Source organism: Centropristis striata, chromosome 23 (genome assembly GCF_030273125.1).
Source record: "Centropristis striata isolate RG_2023a ecotype Rhode Island chromosome 23, C.striata_1.0, whole genome shotgun sequence".
In the NCBI taxonomy this organism is placed as follows: domain Eukaryota; kingdom Metazoa; phylum Chordata; class Actinopteri; order Perciformes; family Serranidae; genus Centropristis; species Centropristis striata.
The window spans coordinates 19,357,971-19,378,523 of NC_081539.1; the positions used below are offsets into that span (position 1 = coordinate 19,357,971).

Here is a 20,553-nt window from a genome sequence, read left to right on the forward strand (position 1 = left end):
TACCCTTGAGCAAGGCATCTAACCCCCCACACAGCTTCCCAGGTGCACAGAAATATGCTGCCCACTGCTACTTGCTTTGTGTGTTCACTGGTGTGTCAAAGGAATGGGTTAAATGCAGAGTTGTGGAACTGATAAGGGAATTTTAATCTTATAGTACAGCTTGCTCAATTCAACTGCTATAACCGTGTCACGATGATGCAAATTATTAACAATTTTCTTGCATTCAGCACTAATGTGCGTTTAGAGGAATGGATGAGCAATCATGTCATATATAAAAAGGAGAAAATACATTGTATAGAGAGCCAATAATGTGTTTATGTGTTTATATTACACATAAAATATGTCGCTATTTCTATAAAACATTTCATATAAACATTTTTAGTGCTTCTCACAATACACATTACACATTAGGCCATGTTGTGACTTGAATTAAATTAAATCTAAGTTGTTGTGAATACTGTTTTGCTCATCTGACAGAGATCATAATCATAAAGCGTTAACTAGGGATGTTATAAGTCGAGACCATCTTCGGTGGAATTCAACGATTCTTAATAACCACGGTAAAAAAAACAACAAAAAAAAACAGAACAAGAATATAATTTTATTCTTGCTGACCGTCAGAGACAGTATGAAATACCTGGATGACAATGAACTCTGGCAGTCAGGCTGAATGAAATGGAACAAGAGTTACAGATGTAACTAAGGTTATATTTATTCTGGAAAATATCCTCACTCTGTAGGAAATGCACACGGGCACACACACAGACACATTTGCAAAGTTGAATCTCCCCAAAGTTTTGTCATAAGGGACAAAACTTGGTTTCCGCTTGCTGTTTACTCCTGAAACTACCACTACGCTGTTTGAACTGCAGTCAAATCCACACACCTCGGCCGACAGAATTGAACATATTGTCACTTGCCTAATTAAGGCGCACTCCCAGCCAAGCTCAGGGAGGGAGAGTGTGGGAGGATCCACTTACTTTCCTCATCATCACTACTTGTGCTTTCTACACCAAGAAGCCGAATGTTAACCAGGCCTTCCTAAAATCTCTGAGCTCATTGACATAAAGTGCATCTCCCCACTTGGCTCACTCGACACTTCCATAATAACAGTCATTATCTTCAGCACACATCTTTCTGCTTCATTTACGCCATTCTTAACAAGGGGTATCTATCACCGAGGTGCTACTATTCTGCGGTCGCACTGACCTCCAGCACCCTGATTTATTCCCCACAATCTCCTCAGCTCTGTCTTTTGCTTTCGCTGCGGGACAAAACAGCCACTCTGAACCTTTTTAATTATGAAGACATAATTTAAAACTTCATCAGTCCTTGGTAGTTGCTGGACAGGCTGACAAAAGCAGCCGGCAGGTTCTCTATCTTATGGCTATGGTCATTTTTTTAAGTACAGATGAGGACATGTTAATAGGGTAGGTAAATAAGGGCAGTACGGCTCAGAGTGTACTTCCTACTTCTCAAATTCTTCACTAATAATGATCACGCTCGTCACTTTGATGAAACTTTCCTTCTTGTTACAGCCTACACGCAAGTTGTTGTCATTTTTCCAACAACAAATTGGAGCCTTGCATTAAATGGAGGCCATGGATCATGATGTGTGTGTGAGATGAGATTGGTGGTGCTGTTAGGCGCACACAGCATCATTATTTTGATTTTGTCCTCCTCTGCTACCGGGACTTGTCGCAGCAGCAGGACACTGAGAGATGAGGGTGAGGAGCTGCAGCCAGCTGCGCCTGGACAAACACAAGGACAGCTCTACCTTTCGACAACACTGTATTAAACCAATTATTCACTATCAGGGATTGTTTTCTGCGACAGTGAATGTTTTGTTTACCCGAGCTCAAAAATGTACCGAATGGGGGTGTCATCTACGGCGCAGACGGCAGAGATTGTAAACATGTTTTTCCTCTCCCCTCCCTACAAGAGGATAAATAAAAAGACTGCTGTTAGAAGATTTAATTCTGAGAAGCCTCTCTGGGGCTCCGTGCTGCGCTAAGAAGCCCATCGCGAAAAGCCTTCAATTAGCAGAGTACGCTTTCATCTCCTGACCAAAGTCACCTTGAACAATCAAATTATCTCTAAATTTATATAAAACAATCACTCCTAATCAATCAGAGTTTATTAGCTCCCAAATTATTCCCATCGCCTCTTCACACCCACACACTTCAGATACGTGTGTCTAAGGTTGTCCACAAACACACACCTGTGCGCGAAACAAAAGAAAAAAGCATAGGCGGATATAATTTATGCTGAAATGTCTTTTAATTCCTGATTATACAAGGCACAGTGTTCGTTTCAACCACAGTTTGGAAGAGTTTACTCAGGCTTTGCAGGACTTAGAAAAGTTGGAAACTGGCAGTCTGCTGGGTATGTGGGGGCAGACAAACAAGAAAAGTTATTCGAGATATTGTTTTGGTCAGAGCTGCACATTATTATTGAGATTCATGCCCTCTGTAGTTAAAATTGAATGAGTATGTGTATGAATGTGATAATCGGCCTTGAAATTCTGACTTTCTTTTAGGATTGAATGCATTAAAATCTTTCTTTATTACCTGAAAAATAGGATGAAAAGTCAACTACATCCACAGTATTTGATTAAAAATATGAGGCTGCTACATAATACAGGAACAAACCATTCAAACAAACTTATTTTTGAATTGAGATTCACTTCATTCAAATCATAAATGAAATTCAGATTCAGAAGTCATCTTTGGTGGTTTGGGACATTGTTAAAAAATAAAAATAACTGATTACTTTCCCCCTGAATGACAATAAACAATTTAGTGTGTGTTGTTGTTAAAGAACTGCTGATTGCCGAGCGGTTTCCATCTCGGTTGAAGCACTCCCAGTCTCATCAACATCACTCCATCTCAGCCGACGGAAGTAAATGCCTTTTCCCCAGACAGGACGCAGATAGGAGGCTTGTCTACACTAAAAGCATTTTCACACTGCAGGACCAATCTCCAGCACTATTGCCCTGACCAAGATCATTTCTGTTCAAACAGAAAAGCCCAAGATGATGTAGTGAACCGATATCCCCGGGTCAGCATGGTATATTCCATCTTGGTAGCACTGGGTGGTGTAAACTACCTCAGGGCTTCAGCATCCACAATTTTATGGTTCTAGAGGTTACAGCTGAGCGTGGTGATTTTTTTTCTTTAAGGTGTAAAAAGGCCCAGAGGATGCTGCAAAATGCCCTTATCTGGTCATCCACTGTCAGCCCCAGATGTCCTGTAAGTAGCGCTTCTCCTCTCTCAGCTCCGCGAGTCTCTTCATGGCGTCCAGTTGGTCCACCTGAAGCTCTGTTTTGATCATCTCCATCAGGGTGTCGTTCACGTCTTTAGCCATGTTCTTAGCATCTCTGAAAAAAAAAAAGTATGGATATATTCGTGAAAAGGACAATAAAATCAATGGACACGTTTTAAAGACAGTCCCTAGGGTAAGCCTATATTTTATAAAGCCAGCAAGTGCTGCTCATCCAGTAGTGCATCCTGGAAGGAAATTGCTGAAATCTCTCTCTTGCTGTTGCAGCATATTGGGAGAGATTCATCACCCTGTGGAGCTAAAGTGATATTTTTTTGACTCTGAGGGATTCTCACAGTTCTGATGTTGCAAAGATCATTTACTCAAAAGGTGAGTTTAGTGGCCTGGCAGTGATAACAGAGGAGAAACTGAACAACAAAGAAAGTACTGAGCTATAGGATTGTTGACATGACCTGACTTGTTATATGCCTATGTGAGTTAACTTGTTGTCTTTGTACTGACAGAAACAATGTGTTGTGATATGCAGAGGGGAGGGAGAGAGAGTATGTATGCACTATAAATGCTACAAACTGTACAAGATGTTGCATCAGTGTGAGGTGAAGTCGACAGCTGCACTTGGCACCGGATGCAGCCCGGTTGCGTCACAGCTACATCGTAAGTCCATTGCATTTCACAGGCAAAGTGTCCTCAAGCATTAGCAGCAAAATATGGAGCTTTGTCTCTTTCTCTCCCTTTATGAGCAATAATCTGCCCCAGTCTTGATAGTCCGAACAATGTGTGCAGAAATAGAGGTTATTTTCATGGTTAATCCCCTACATTTGTACATTGTTATGAAGTAGCGTATAGTATTGTGCAATCACTGTGATTTGCTTATTTTGGTGCAGCCATATTCAACTTATAAATAATAAACATTTAAAAGTTTATGCTGACTGAAAAGGTGTAGGCTGAATTTATCTTACTACACCTACTCTCTTTACATGAAACTTCCCGTCATTATACACGCAAAATGATATAAAAAATCTAAACAAAATATATGTATATAAACAACCAAAAGTCCTAAGGTGCTCATAACTCAGTTTTTGTTTTTTTTATGTATTAAAAAAACATTCCACCATTTTACTCCTTTGACTGCATTTGTTCTAGTCTTTGTTGTTGTAAACATGCAAATTCTTCTTAGTTCACACTGATTCACTCTAATTTGGAAAACATCTGGATAGAGCCTGGAAGCCACTTGTTTCTTACTTTATGCATTAATTGTGCCGTTTAAAGAACATTTTGAGAGCATGTGAATTTATAAATAACATTTTGGGTGGTTAATGATAATAAACTCAGTTTCCACTTTTTATATTGCTCTTTGGTGGCATAAAAATTGGACATATAAAACCTCAACACAGTTGCTGATGTATGAAACAATAAAAGGACACTACAAAATATGTTAAGCATTTAGACTGAGGATGCCTTTGGTTTTATAAAATATTGCAATGGATGTCAACATTTGTGTCTGTATATGAATTTAATGTGGTTTCCAGTTTGTGGTCTCTAACAACTCCCAAAAATGAATATTCATAAACTCTTGCTATTTCAACATTATCATATTATATACTGAATTGTTTATTTTTGATATTGATACATTTTGTTTTATTTAAGTGTATTGACAATTTCTTAAAGTTTTAAATTATGTTATGAATGTGTAAACATGATACTTGCAGATTGCAAATAACGAACTTAAGCATTTTGAACACATCATTAATATACAATATAAATAACTTTGGACCCGGCACTGAGCCTTGTGGTACTCCACATGTGACCCCCAGCAAGTCAGACAGTCATACTGTCTATTATCAAGAAAGTTACACTGCAATAAGTATGCTCCCTCCTCTAATACCACATCCTCCAGTTTCCTCATTAATTATTTATGATCAATAGAGAAATGGCTTTTTCAGTTCCATCACTGCCACTGTGGTGGATAATTTAGATTTTAGAGAACTGAGGAAAAGAGTGCCTGGGCTATAGTTTGAGGAAAACCTGCCTGTTTGGGGTGACTGCTTACAGATAGGAGTCAGTTATTTTGCTATAATGTCATGTCATATCTGAACTTGGCAAAACTGTTTTTTTTCCTCAAGACAAACTTAATTAACTTGGTAACACTGTCGTCATATCAGACATTCAAATGCCACAAACAAAACATCTGTCTTAAAGAGTCTTTCATTTGTGACCATGAGGTGCTACGTGATTGTGCTATTCACTGAATGTTGTAAATGAACCTTTATTTGATTCTGTGTTAACTACTCTACACTGACATGTTAACCAGGCCTCTCTTGTAAAAAGAGATAATAAATTTCAAGAGAGCTGTCGGTTAGATAAAGGTTTTACAAAGGGCATCTATGAAGATTTACAAGTAAATTCAAGCCTTCAAAGAGACACAGCAACCTGACAAAGGCAGACCTGGCATGCAAAGGTAGCAGAAAATAGCTGCGAGTGAGATGCTCAGCAGTCCTTTCACACTCACAGTGCACACAATGAATACAAGTGCAGCCGAAACATGACACATCAATGCCAGGTGGACAATGGCATAGATGTAAAGCAGAGTGAGGGAAAAGCAAATATCACTCAAAATAAAATGCACAACTGAATTATTATTATTATCAGTGTGAGTCTTACCCGCAGACGTAGAGGTAACCGTTCTGTTTGAGCAGGATGTCAGTGATGTGTTGGCTGTTAAGCAGCAGGTTGTGTTGCACGTATCTGGGTCGAGCTGCAGAGAGGGTGGCCTCCTCCTCCTTCTGGTCATCTCTGGAGAAACACACCTTGAGTTGGCTCAGAGTACCGCTGGACACAAAGCCCTCCAGCTCCTCTCTGGGACAAGAAGAAGGATTGCAGAGACACAGCCAAACAGTTTAGGTCATTGTAAATCCAATTCCCTGCCTCTAATCTTGGACAGGTTGCTTCTGATTTGTGAAAAATGTGTGAAAAATATTTCCAAAGCTAGAACCAGGAGGACCAAGTTGCTGAGGAAACACAATTATGTGATACTGAATGGCAGACCAACCCATCTATGATTTACTGGGACAAAAATACATGCATATTTTTATTGTAACCTAGAAATGAATGTAGAAACCGCTGGCCTAATAATGCCAAGTATTCAACACGGTTTTCATGTTTATCCTTTCACATCCAACACTCTCTTAAGATATGTAGCAACAGTTTCAACCGCCTCACAAGACATTTATAACCCCCGGGACGTTTCCTAAGAACAAAAAAAAAACCTGTCAAGCTTGATAAAACAGAACACTGATGTGCAAAAGGTCCGAGCACAACCGTGCCAGACATCCAATTTATCTTGTTTAACACGAGAAGTGCAAAGAAAATATGGATTTCATAAGCAAGGTCGAGTCACTGTTATAAGCATCTTTTTACAATCAATCCTCCCAGCCTTGCAGTTGGGTGTAACCTCGCTCCCTATCGCTGGTTTGCTTGCCAACTACTCCTTCTCCTGCCTCAGTGTTTTTACAGGGCCTGGGGTGCTATTGGAAAGGAAGGAAAGAGGGAAGGTGGTGAGGGAGTACAGTTTACTGTGGCTCAGAGCATCTTGTTTAAAGTTAAGCAGTGTGAATGAGCAGACACACACACACATGCACACGCGTGCACACACTCATAACAAGCTGTGGCTCCGAGATCATGGGTGAAGGTCCTCCCTTCAGGGGTCTGTGTTTTGCAGCAACCCCTGGACTAAAATAAGGTATTTTTTCAATACCTCACAGACACTGCAGCGTAAATACTAAAGGGAAAGAGGAGCATTGTTGCCTTTGTTCTCTATGTGAAACAACCAGCTTCCCCTCCAGTGTTTACTGTCTAACCTTTTTGATTGGAGACGCAGTGATTAAAAGAAAAAATCTCATTGTTTTGACCAAAATGTGTGATTGCAAAGTCTGTTTGAACAAGAGCGCAACAACAAGAATAACAAGGAGACGGATGGCGGAGTCTTGTTTGTTTGACGTCTGAATATTAATCATCATAGATTGATAATGGTGTGAGCGGAAACTGAAGGATGACAAAGGACAGTTGTTAGAAAAACAAATCAGTCGAGGGTTCCTGAGAGCCAGAACATCCCCGACTCCTCTGTGTGTTTATACGCACACACACACTCTCACACACGCAACAGCCTGTGGCAATATCCCGGACCCTAACGTGAACCCAGCAGGCCTTCCAGTTATGTTTCCTCTACAGCATGAAATCACTTGCCATGAAGAGGCTGAGAAATTGGAGGGAGGGGAAAAGGATAAGTGCAGCGGAGGAGAGAGGGGAGGACAAGTTTGATGTGACAAGCAGGCAGATAGGCATCAACCTCTCACAGGGCTGTTAAGTGCTGCGGCTGATTGAGGCACATTGCAAGCCTTGTTTGTTTTTTGCTGAAAATTCAGAACACGATCAGAGAGTTGGTCGCTTCCTGTCTCTGCATTTTGTAATATTTATAAGCCTAAAAAGGCATTTATGCTATATTTATGCAAGTTCAAATTTCAACCCCTACTGACAACTTCAGCTGAACTTTTCTTTTAAAATAATATGGGACGGCGAGAAAAAAAACACTGCTACAAACTATGCAAAGCAGGGTTCTCCATTCCCTGGCAAGGCCCGACATTAAACTGCATTTACTTTCAGAGAAATCCAGCAGAGATGAATACAGGCAGGTAATTCAACTGCAGGTATGTTGTTCTTTTTCTGCTAACCTATTTAAATTGAGTACAATTCTTCACGGGTGGCTCATAAAACACAGACTAATCGCTTTGGTCAACACTGTGGGGGTGTTGATCAGAGAAGCCCACACTGTGAACAAACCACCGCCTACTACCTGGCTGGGAGTTGGTATTTAACTAAGGGATAGAGGAAGCAAAGGGGAACAAACAACATCCTCTGTGATCTATTCTTGTGTGATTAAGAATGCTAATCCATTCATACTATTTAATCCTGAAAGAGAACTCGCTCGCTGCACCAGTATCGAGGACACGCAGGCTGCGGATACTTGCAAGAGCCAATCAATTAGTGTGCAGTCAGGGCGGAGTGAGGCAAAAGAACTGATCAGACGCTCACAGGGCGAGGTCAGTTTACAATGCTTTAACAAAACAAGAGGTCAATGCAAGAAAGGAAGTACAATAGTTGAACGATTTAGTTGGATTCAGTATCACAGACGCCTGATACTTTGTACGAGTGATATAAGAGCATCAGGATATACTGCTCCCTTCGGATCCTGATAAGAATACAGCCTTGTGTCAGTGTTAAAGCAGTAGGGTTGTGGTTTAATTGCAATTAAATATGCATCTAGTATTGCTTTTGCTTGGCAAATCTATTTAGGTTTAGTTTTGAACTTTAGATTTAAAGCTGCTTTAACTTGTTTTTTAGGCACCAGTGGAAACAGAGGTTGCAGTCTTTATTAGAGTCGTTATGCTTTTTTTTTTTTATACACAATATTTAATGCAGAAAATATAGCTTGGGGTGATTTAGAAATGGTGTTAGCTATTAATTATTTATTTATTTTAAATAGTTAGCAAAAGACTGAATCTATTCATCAGTAATAATTCATTTTATTCCTATTTATTCTTTATTTTTTTCAGTTATCATTTATAGAATTGGCTGACAATGTAACACATCGTTTGTATAATAATGTATAACTGTGTTGAATATTATCTAATAATGTTATGTTTGAAAAAGTGGCTCTCTGGGTAAATTTGCCATTGGTTGAAGAATTGGTGCACAATCCACTTAAAAAGGTATTTTTTCATTGCTGCTCAATAAATTACTTTATCTGCCACAATATCAGTTTATTAAATTCCCCCTTCTGAAATCAGTACTGGCATCTGTCTCAAAAATCCCTTATCAGTCCGGCTAAAAACACATCACTGAAAGTAAACCAAACCAAAACACAGTGACAGGCATGTTGTTGCAAAAAGTTGCGAAAAATCTTGCTAACTGGCTGGCTAATGCAAAGCATCCGGAGAAGCCAGCCAGGTTTGCTTCCTCCTTATTTCTAAGGTAACGTTAAAGAGATTTGGAAAAAGACAGACAGGTTGATAGCTGACTTAACGTTAAGATGACATAAATTATTGTTAGCCAGAAGAGACGTTCTTTTGTTTATATAATCTCTGTATGTATATGTCCTTAATGTTACATTACAATACTATATGTTACATTACACATAGTCACAGCCATTTTTATATTTAAAAAAATATTAATGCATCTTTAATGTTATATATCAGTCTATATATCTGCTGTTAAGCTAAATAGTTACCTGACACTGTTAAATTATTGAACTGATTTGAACATTCCTCTTTGCTAATGAATAAAAAAACAGTAAAAGAAATATTTCATGAGCTTTGTTAGCTTCTGAGCTTAACAACGCTAGATATTGTTTCAACTCATATAATAAATACATATAGGAACCAAACCATAATGAAAGGTCACTTAACCTCAAAACAATTACCTCCCTTGAGTCACAATTACAGTACATGCCCACGAAAAAAGATGTCTCCTTTCAGTCACGAGTCTAATCAAGCTCCGTATGCCTGTTTCTTTCCCATACATCCTGTAGTACATCCTTGAACTTAGTGTCCACAATTCTCATGTGTGAAACTAAAGAAAGAACACCCACATCATGTATACTGACAGCCATAAGTTCATTATGCAGTTCACAGATTTCAATATGGAATATTCAGTGGCAAGGTGAAGAGGGATGAGTATATGGAGAACAGTACATCTGACTCACAAAAGGTTAAGAAAAGTATGTATAGAATGTGTCAGTGTATGGGGTGCGTGAATAATCACAAAACTGAAAAGAAGAAATACAGCTTACCTGAACAGGTAGTCTCCGTCTCTGTGCCGGCAACCAAAGAACAGCCAGGTCTCGCCAAATATGGCCTCAGGGTTCTCCTTCCTCTCCTTCTCTCTGAAAGTCGAAACAACGGATGTTAGCGGTCAATCAATACCAGCAGACGACCAGAGCAGATGGAGGAGAGGGAGTCCTTCCACAAAGCAGAGGTTAAAGAAGAGTAGTGACACCATTAAGCACTGTCTGCAATGACAGTACACTGAGTGCCACAATTGCCTAATGCACGGAAACGAGTGCCGTGCATGCTGCAGCGCGGACATTATATGTATTATTAAATTTCACCCAAACAGAAGGATAGAGCCCATCACTATAAACAGTTGCTGAAAATGAAACTAGGCCTTGTGCTTTGTGTGTGGGTGTGTGTTTCGCGTACGTGTGTGTGTCCAACTGTGCTTGAGTGCAAAAGAACTGCTCCTGCAAAAGTGATTCCTCTTGTGGCTTAGGAGTTTGGCAAAGCTCCCAGAATCCTTTGCAGACGATGGCAACGCAGCGGCACAAAGCGGCTCTGAAGATGCCGGTATCTGCGCCGCACACCTGCTGCAAAGGTGACAGCTCTCTCCCTGATAACAACAGTTGACCCCCAACCTTTCATGATGCCATCAGTCAGTTGACTCTCCAAAGAGCCCAGCATTATCTGTTACCCCCGTCTGGAGGAAGGGGTGGGTGGGGGTTGAGAAAAAAAGAGAGAGGGGTGTTGAGGTGACCGGCCATGCAGAGGGGCTGAGGAATACCACAGAGAGGCATTGAGACTGGGGCCTTTGTGCTGCGCTGCTGCACTCCGAGGATAAGGTGCTGCTTCTCCTGAGCACCACCCTTTGCTATTCACCAACAGACTGAATCATGCTTTGTGTTTTCCAGCAGTCACAGAATTAAAATGGCAGCCAACTGTTATCCTTGGTGGAGTTATATGGTGCATAAAAAAGTGTTGGCGCACTACTTTATTGCCAAAATAATAAGTCGATGAATTGATCAACGATTAAAAAAAAAAAAACATTCAGACAGGCTTCAACTTATATAAAAGAATTGTGTCTAATATGGTTTTCCAACAAAAACAGTTTAACTACTGACTAAAAATTACAGTGAACACAAGCCTTCTCCTGTATCACTATAAGTCCGGGTACAGCAAAAATATCCATTCCTATAAAAAGTTTTCACCCCCCTTTGATGTTTCACCATTTTGTTGCTTTTACACATGAATTGTTTTGACGATAATTTGAAAAAAACCTTCTTAAATTTCAAATTTCAAATTTTAAAATTTCAAATTTCAAATTAAATTTCAAATTAATTACAAATATATAAGGTAAGTGTGAGTGAAATAAGAATCACCTGAGTGCAGCTGATGTGTTTCACGTGATTTTATTATAAAAACATGGTTCAAGGTCCAGTCTCTGGTTCATCAGTATTCCTTCTACAACTGCAACATGAAGACAAAAGAACACTCCAAGCAACTCAGAGAAAAGATAATTGAAAAGTGAAAGTCAGGAGATGGCCACAAAAAAATGTCCAACTCACTGGACATCCCAGAGTTCATTTAAATCCATCGTTAAGTGATGGAAAAAATATGGCACTCAAATCTGCCTAGATGGCTGGCCTCACAAACTGAGTGATATATTGACCAGGATTTCATGTGTAAAAGCAACAAAAGGGTGAAACATCAAGGGGGGTGAATACTTGTATTAAACACCCAGCCAAATTTGAATCAGAAAAAAATAAAATAAAATAGTGAAACAATGAGCAGTTTCTTCTGTTTCAAAACGCTGGGGGCGTGTCCACTGAATGCACTGAAACTTGATATCTGATATCCATATTCCATACCTATATGACTTTCTGCCGCTGTCACACTGGCTCTCTGTCTCTCGGAAAATGTCCGTGCCAAACAAACCACAGAGAATAAATCTTGTGTTTCTGTTTGTGTGTTCTGCAGCGCAGAGATCTGCTCTCATGTCGGGTCGTTTTCTTTGGCACAGAAGCCCTCGAGGCCCCCGTAGACAATAAGTGTTTATTCATAGGTTCATAAAATGCTCCAGAATTAGCCCATATGTAGGATATTACTTCAGACATTGTAATATTCCATCACTATGACCGCTGACACGAGTTAAAATTAGCTGCAGCAAACATTTTAAGTAAAAATATCACTATTGGTAAAGATACTTATATAGTGTTGGGGGCAGATTTATGATATGGAAGAAGCTCCAGTGCATCATCGAGCCAAGATTTTAGACACGCCCAAAAAATCCTGAACACAGAAATGGAGAAAAACTGTTTTTAAGTCTTTTTACATGTTGTCAGTTATTATTTTGAACCTTATAGAATATTTTTTCATACAAATCTCTAATTTGACTTTACCCAGACTAAGAGCAGAGTAGGGGTGTTGTGACACACTGATACCGATAACAAGATATTCAAAAAAATGAAATATTGTTATCATGTTAATAATACACATATGTTAATATTGTGTAAATAATCCAGCAGCTTCTAAATCATTTCTGTTGTCTCTCCCTTTAATTTATCAGTCCATCTGGGTGCCTTTTTACTATCCAGTGTACAGTTATGGTGACAGACTCTCTCCAACTCCCTACACTCACATTTTCAGAGTAATTCATTTCCCCAAAACAGAGAGCTCACACAATAAACAAAGGCGTTTTTTCCTCCATATTTTCTATAGATATTGCGACATTGTGGATTATTTTGGACATGACAATTATGCAGTGAAAATCTGATATGGAAACAACCCTACCACTGAGAGACTCTCCTCCTTCAGAAAAAAATGAGGAGTGAAATTAAAGTTGAATTTGGTTTCATGCTGGAGCAATATCCAAACAAGATTGCTTTCACACTTGCAAAGCTATCAAAATTCATGTCAGTTTTTTTCCCAACAGCATGATGAAATGCACAAGGACAAGGTGGAAAGATCTTTGACAAAAAAAAAAAAAGGTGAACAAGCAAATGTTAGTCAAAACCAAAGTCAGCACAAATGAAATGAAGGAGAAACCTGTTTTGTTTTACAGAAAAGTAAAAGTTATACTCGTTATAATTGTGAACAACTTCACCTGCCTTGGAAGTATGCAAAGATAAAGGGACCAATGGAGACATTCAAGCCTGAATTGGAAAGGCTAGAACGGCTTTTGTTTTACTATAGGCCCATCTGGAACGCAAAGGAAATGCGCCAAAGCACTAAACTCTGGATTTCAACACCAACTTTAAATCAGTGCTGCTCTACGGTTTAGAAACATGCAGTGTAGCAAAATCCTCCACAAACAAAGTCCAGACCTTTGTCAACAAGTGCCTAAAACCATCTTGAAGATACATCGACCCACAAGCACCAGAAATTTATATCTGTGGGAGGAAAACAAACTGGGAAAAGAGACCTTGGGAAGGTCAATAGACATACAGGGACAGGAAATAAAGTACACCTGGGTGGAACCGGAGAGAGCGGCACTAAACTGAGAGCAGTGGAGAGGAATTGTAAAAAGACTTGTGCTCCACTTGGAGAGAAAAGGCTGCAATAAATAATCAAGTCAAATTAGATCATCAAAATGTTATTTCAATATACTTTAACTTTGGCTCATTTTGTTGCTAATTTCCCCAACATTGCTAAAGGCTGATACAAATTCAAATTGGTTTACAAGGGCATGGAGGGCAAGACATTCTTTTCTGCTTCTAAAGGGAGGCTGAAGTAAAAGTTTCAGAACTGCTGGTTTAAGAAGTTTATCAAGTAATAATGTCATTTGCTGCTAAGCTCCTCAAATGTTTGTCTTTTGTTATTTTTTCATTGTAAATGTATTATCTTTTAGATATCTTATTATGTAAAACAGGCAATGTAAAGACGTCACCTTGGACTTGAAAATATTTTTTTTTTCCTGTTTTATGACATTTCATCGACTAGAGAAATAATATTTTATTATATATATATATAGTACTGTGTAAAAGTCTTAGGCAGGTGTGGAAAAAATGCCTAGAAGTATGGTTTAGATTTTTCTTCTGTTCACTCACTTTGTATTTTGTGAATTGATAAAAAAATATAACCTATCAACATTTTTTTATTTTGGAAAAGCATTCTTATTTTACAGCATTTTTTCCACACCTGCCTAAGACTTTTGCAGTCCATATATATATATATATATATATATATATGTTATGTTATAATTTTTTTCTTTTTTTTTCCTAAATAATGGACAGATTATAACAGAGTTGCAACTAACAATTGCTTACGTAGCTTTTGTTTGAATATTTTTAAAAAAATCAATGCCAAGCTCTGATTTTAAATACTACACAAAGTTTGACCCTCATTAACTAAAAGAGAAGCTGACCAGATAGTAAAAATCCTTTGCAGCTTGTTTGAACTTTCTGTCTATGACTGCGGCCCAGAAACAGAGCTGTCTGCCTGACTTGATCCAAACGCTCAGATCCTGTCCATTAGCATCCTGGACAAGATTCTTCTGATCTGCAAACAGCCTCAAGTAAACTCATTTTAGTGGGCTCGTCTCTCTCCTCTCGCCGCCTGCCCTAAAGGGATCAATACCAATATGAAAAACCTGGATTCCATTCTGAGCAGACCACACCGGCGCCTCTCTCTGAATACAAATCACATCACATCACATACCCACACTATAACAGCCTGCAATACAGTCCCAGGGGGGAGGCAGCATCTACAGAGCACTCCATTTGGGGTCGAAATCAGAAGCGGTTGCCTTTCAGTGCCATTCAGATGATCAGCGGGAGGGGGAAACTGCAAGGAAAGCTGGGGTGAAGACTTGGTAAACATCCCAATTATCTCATATCTTTTATCCGTTTCCTTGCAGCTCCATGCGAGAGGTGCTGAGTGGCTTTTTAGGCATGAAAACACAACAAGAACAAAAACAAAAGCCTATAAATACAACAACAGCTCGAGGCTTAATCACGGAAATTACACTGCAGGATTACATCCATATACATTCAACGTGCTGAATTCAAAATATCTTCATAATACAGGACAATGCTGAGTGGCAAGATGCTGTAGCCTAATTGTAATCGGCTGTCTGGTTAGACTGATAAATGGAAGCTGAATATGTATTCACACAAACACACAAACTCTAATAAAAGTTATCATATTGAATGTGCCAAGTATACGCCTGCTGGCAAACCTTAATATTAAATTGTGCCAACTGACTTTTTCTGAAAGAAAGGCTTGTTAGAGTTGTTAAAAAGATTTAGGCTAACCACTCAGTTATGATACAATATTTGTTAAACCGTCACTGCTCCCAGCTAAAATCACATTCTCTATAAAAATCCTTCAGTGCAAACCACAGCAATCAATACCAGACTACTGAGAGTGGGCTTATTAAAATCTCCCGCCACCAAGCGAGCCTCTGACCTTTAGAGACGCTTCTTCTACTTGTTACCAGCCTTACAAACTCGTACAAAGTCCTTTTGAAAACAGCCATCGATTAACAGCAAGGGGGGGGGTAGGAGGATCGAAGTGTCCCCATGTTGTTTTGTTGCTAACAGGACCCTTCTCGGGCCTCGAGGCAGATATGGCGTCCCGTTGACAAACTGGTGATTGTTATCTCCTATCAGAGTGCAGCGTCAGCCGGCGAGGCTTTGTTTGGAATCTCAAGTTAGATTCTGTACAACGCTGCGCACCATGACAGGTTTTTACAATCCTCCAGCACAATACCCAGCTGGCAGGGGAGAAGATGAGAGACACAGAGAGGGAGAAGGGACTGAAGACAGTCAAGCTGGTTCACATGAGTTCACGCTCGTAACAGTGAAAAGTCTCTTGAAATAAAAATATATATATTTCCTGAAAGAAATTTTTAAAAGAGCCAAACATTGAACACAAGGATGCATCTGATGTGGGGTTGCTCGTGTTGCAATATGCCTTCGAAAAATCAATCAATGGCTGAGTGTTTAGCTTGCACTGAGGTCCGCAAGGAACAGAGCATTAATAAATGACATAAAGGTGTATTTTGATATCTTAGGTTTTAAAGAGCACCACTGTAGGGATCATCAAAGTCAAGCTGATATGTTCATACCACTGCCTTCCCCAGAGAGCTGTCCCTCTGGCTCAACCTTGATCATCGAGGAGAGGAGTCTGTCTGTCGCTCCAAAAACATGTGCCATCTTCATTGCTCCTACATCCCAAAGGCGCAAACACCTCTAAACCCACATGGCTGCTCATCCTCCCCCAGATTTGCTGCAGACAATCCACCGCTGCCGTCATTTCAGTCGATTGCAGAGTCACCTCTCAGAGCAATCACCAGCCGACGCCACCCGCCACAACAGAGCAGACATCCGGAGAATTTAGAGACAATTGGAGTTGACTGGGGCATAACCTCATTTATACAAAGCCACCCAAGAGTTAGACATGCCAGTCTGACTGAAAAGGCTTACTCCACTTTCTAACAAGCCGTGGTGGCTGTGGGCCGGGTTCAACACTCGGCCATCAGCTTCAGCCGCATTAAACCCCTCTGACAGGTCATCATCTGGCAATTTTGATTTAGCCGTCAATTCAGAACCTCAGAAAATTAAACTAAGTATCACGTTTTTACACCAAATGATAGCACCCTTCAAGGATTTAGACTTGAAGCAATGGTTTAACAAGCTGGTGAGAACTAACAGCTAACAGTCAATATCCTCACATCACCTCATCAGCAATTACAAGCAATGATTTACTCGAGCAACGTGGCCACCACCTACTGGACTTTTTACTTTCAAATCAATAACGCTTCATTTGCTGCTTTGACTCCTGGCTCTTCATTACAGGCCGAGTCATAAACTTGTGCATCTGAGACGGCTTAATTTATTCCTGTTGAGACGAGCGAAGCATCTGAAATAATCCCTGACGTGATCACGGCTCTCGCTGATAGATTTATTATGCTTTGCAAGATGTACATGGCGTTGACTTTTATCGGCTTTGAGCAGGGTCTCATTTAATTGTCTCTGCAGATCACTCGAAAATACGCATAGATGATTGTGCACTTAACATTGTTTGAAAAGTGTGAAGCTTCATTACTAGGTGCAGAATTTGAGCTGGAATAAATCTGTGTCGCCAAGCACATCAATGGGCATATAACCTGCACGGTTCTGATGCTTGACATGAACTTTTAGCTGACCTACTTCAGCAGCATATCTTGTAACATGTCTAACATTGGCAGGATCAACTACATTACACAATGCACTTGATCCTCTTGATGGAGACATTTGCAAAACAGGGAATCTCAATGCACACCATGTCTCTCTCACTTGATAAAAACATCACTTATTATGGTGCAAGATGATATTATAATGTGTGTAATTTGCCATACCTTTGCTGGAGGAAGCCAATAAAGGGGGCGACCCCTGTCCCGGGTCCGACCATTATGAAGGGCGCCGACAGGGCAGAGGGAGGCCGGAAGGAGCAGTTGGGTCTCAAACTCACATGGATCTACGGTCAGAGGCCATTAGCAAGCATTTAAAATAATGAGAGTAATTACAACAAAGCTGAGAATCCACTGTGGGCCGACCAATCTATTAATTGATCTACTTAATATTCTAAGACATACTAATAGGAAAACTCATGAGCTCCAACTAGAATCCATAGAGTCTGTGGTGGAGAGGATTTACTTGCTTTAATTTAAATTAATTTTTTAATTAACCGCACACACACAACTGCCCCAAAGCATAGTCTTTTTTTTAGTGCCTTGTGCATTAAATTTCCAGAGCTGACTAAAACATGTAGTAGAAACAGGTTAACTCCTCGAGTTCGGCAGTTTTGCGGTGAAACTGTGCAATTTTCTGATATTCTGCTCCACACTTGTCTTCCATTTTACTCAACAACCTCTTGAACTGTAATATTTGAAGGAGAAGGAGAAGTCCAGCTCTCTTGGCATTTTTATTGAAACAAAACTTGAGACAGAGACAAAGAAGGGACAGCCAAGCAAGGTTCAGCAGGATGTCAACCTTGCCAGGAGGTTTATGCGTTTGTTTTTTCCCTGTGAGTAGGGGGTTGCAACTATTACAGCACATGAACACTTGTACCCACAAACAAGGGCACTTATCAGCCAAAACTAAGACATCTATCAGCCAAGACCAGGAGTTCACAGATTAGCACAATCTAGTTTCACTTCTCTATTTTCCAGTGCACTCATTACCTTTGGCAGGGCCAGGCTGCCGGAGGATTCAGCCTTCTCAGGGAGAACCAGGACAGGATTGATGAGGTCAAACAGCCAACCGGTACACAAGCCTCGCCTCCCCGCAGGCCGCCCAGAGCGTGCTGGGAACTCTACCACATTGAAGACAAAATGCAGCCTTCCTGGGTACCTAAGACAGGAGCTACGGAGATGAGACCGCAGAGAGTTTGAGATGGAGGAAGACAGAGATAGAGGGAAACAATAGTGTGTGTGCAAGGCATACAGACAGTGACAAGCAAGAGGATGAACAGAGATGATGTGAAAATAGAGACGAACACCGGGAGAAGCAGAGGGAGAACAGAAAGGTACAAGCATTACAAGGGAGGATAAACAATGCTCCGGCAAATTATTGACATAAACCATCTTTAGAAAAAACGTAGTCATACAACAGCTGATCAGAGCAGAGCAGAGTAACAAGGATATGTACACATTTGATATGATAACAATAACAAATATCGCCATGACCTTAAATGTGCTATATCATGATAAATCACATGATGATGATCGGTCAAATGACCTCCAGTACCCCTTCATCAGCACCAGCTGTCGTTTTCTAAATATGGTTTTGAAATGGATTTTTAAACTGGATGCTATTAAACACTATTAATTATATTTAAATGGTTATTGTTTCAATATATTTTCATACAATTGAATAAAAAATGTTAAGATTGGTTTAGCAAGCTTACATTCGTATTAATACCACTTGAGAGTGGCAGGCATTTGATGTTTCAGCCCTTATCCTTATCCATGACTGTTAGCTACCAAATCAAACCCTTTATCCATGACCATTAGTTACCAAATCCAACCATTTATCCATGACTATTAGTTACCAAATCCAACCCTTTTCCATGACTGTTAGCCACCAAATCAAACCCTTTATCCATTACTGTTAGCTACCAAATCCAACCATTTATCCATTATTATTAGCTACCAAATCCAAACCTTTATCCATAACTGTTAGCTACCAAATCCAACCCTTTATCCATGACCATTAGTTACCAAATCCAACCATTTATCCATGACCGTTAGCTACCAAATCCAACAATTTGTCCATTACTATTAGCTACCAAATCAAACCCTTTATCCATTACTATTAGCTACTGCATCCAACCCATTATTATTAGCTACCAAATCCAACCCTTTATCTATGCCATGACTGTTAACTACCAAATCCAACCCTTTATCCATGCCATGATTATTAGCTACCAAATCCAACCATTTATCCATTACTATTAGCTACCAAATCCAACCCTTTATCCATTACTATTAGCTACCAAATCCAACCATTTATCCATGACTATTAGTTACCATATCCAAACCCTTTATACATTACTATTAACTACCAAATCCAACCCTTTGTCCATGACTATTAACTACCAAAGCCAACAATCAATCAATCAATATATATATATATATATATATATATATACACACACACATACACATTTTCTCAAATTAGTGGAGCTACTACACAATCAGACCATATAATGACTGGCATTGATAAGTACCCCTCAGAGAGAAGTCTAGCTGTTTGGGAATAACTGGTCCTCACAATGATGTCTGCTTCATTCTAGACAAAAAATAATGCTAGGGAGCAACAAAAAATATGTCTGTCTGTCTCGCCTCAATAAAAGTGCCTCTCCCTTCTTTCCGTTCCAGTGTTCACTGCCGGCTGAAGAACTCTCACGCTCTCTCATCCTTCACTCTCCAGTTCCTGTGGGCCACTAGAGACCTCTATTGACCACAGCATCAATAATGCAGGCCTCTAATGTCTCTGCACCATCTGATAAACTACAGCCACCATCTCTCCTGTCCGTTCCCTGTTTCTCTGCACAAACATACACACACATACACACCCCCACACACATACATAAGCAGCTAAGTGAGGGACTAATGAGAGGGGCAGAGAAGTTTTGACATTGCTTTAGATGTTGCTGTTCCACATGAGCTTTAAAGCAACCCTAATGGGTGCTATCTTAACAGGAAGCGCAAATCAATGACTGGCTAAGTGAGGCAAAAAGAAGGAACACTTGGATCTTTTTAAGCTAAGCACAAGTAGCTAAAGCCCACACAATATTTAGTCCATTCATATGTGCATATTAACTGAATTACATCCAAGCGAAAACACACATAACATGGACTACAATGATAATGGTCCTACAAAGGGAATTCACAACAATCTTTAGAGACATACATGTACATATGCAGACAAACAATAACACTTAGTATCCTGATTCCAAA

At 39.8% G+C, this 20,553-nt stretch overlaps 1 protein-coding gene across 3 annotated transcripts in view; it reads right to left on the reverse strand.

The window, feature by feature from the left end:
- Positions 1-284: 284 nt before the first annotated feature.
- Positions 285-20,553, reverse strand: part of mtrr (5-methyltetrahydrofolate-homocysteine methyltransferase reductase) — a 35,756-nt gene continuing 15,487 nt past the window's right edge. For 2 of the 3 annotated variants that reach the window (XM_059326651.1, XM_059326650.1), the window contains exons 11-15: positions 18,274-18,454; positions 17,449-17,567; positions 10,127-10,219; positions 5,944-6,138; positions 286-3,379 (exon numbers count right to left, since the gene is read on the reverse strand). In XM_059326651.1, the coding sequence (XP_059182634.1) occupies positions 3,235-3,379; positions 5,944-6,138; positions 10,127-10,219; positions 17,449-17,567; positions 18,274-18,454 (733 nt within the window). In that variant the 3' untranslated portion in view covers positions 286-3,234. Of the gene's footprint in view, positions 3,380-5,943; positions 6,139-10,126; positions 10,220-17,448; positions 17,568-18,273; positions 18,455-20,553 lie in introns of all 3 variants that reach the window. The other variant, XM_059326652.1, reaches the window with a different exon arrangement.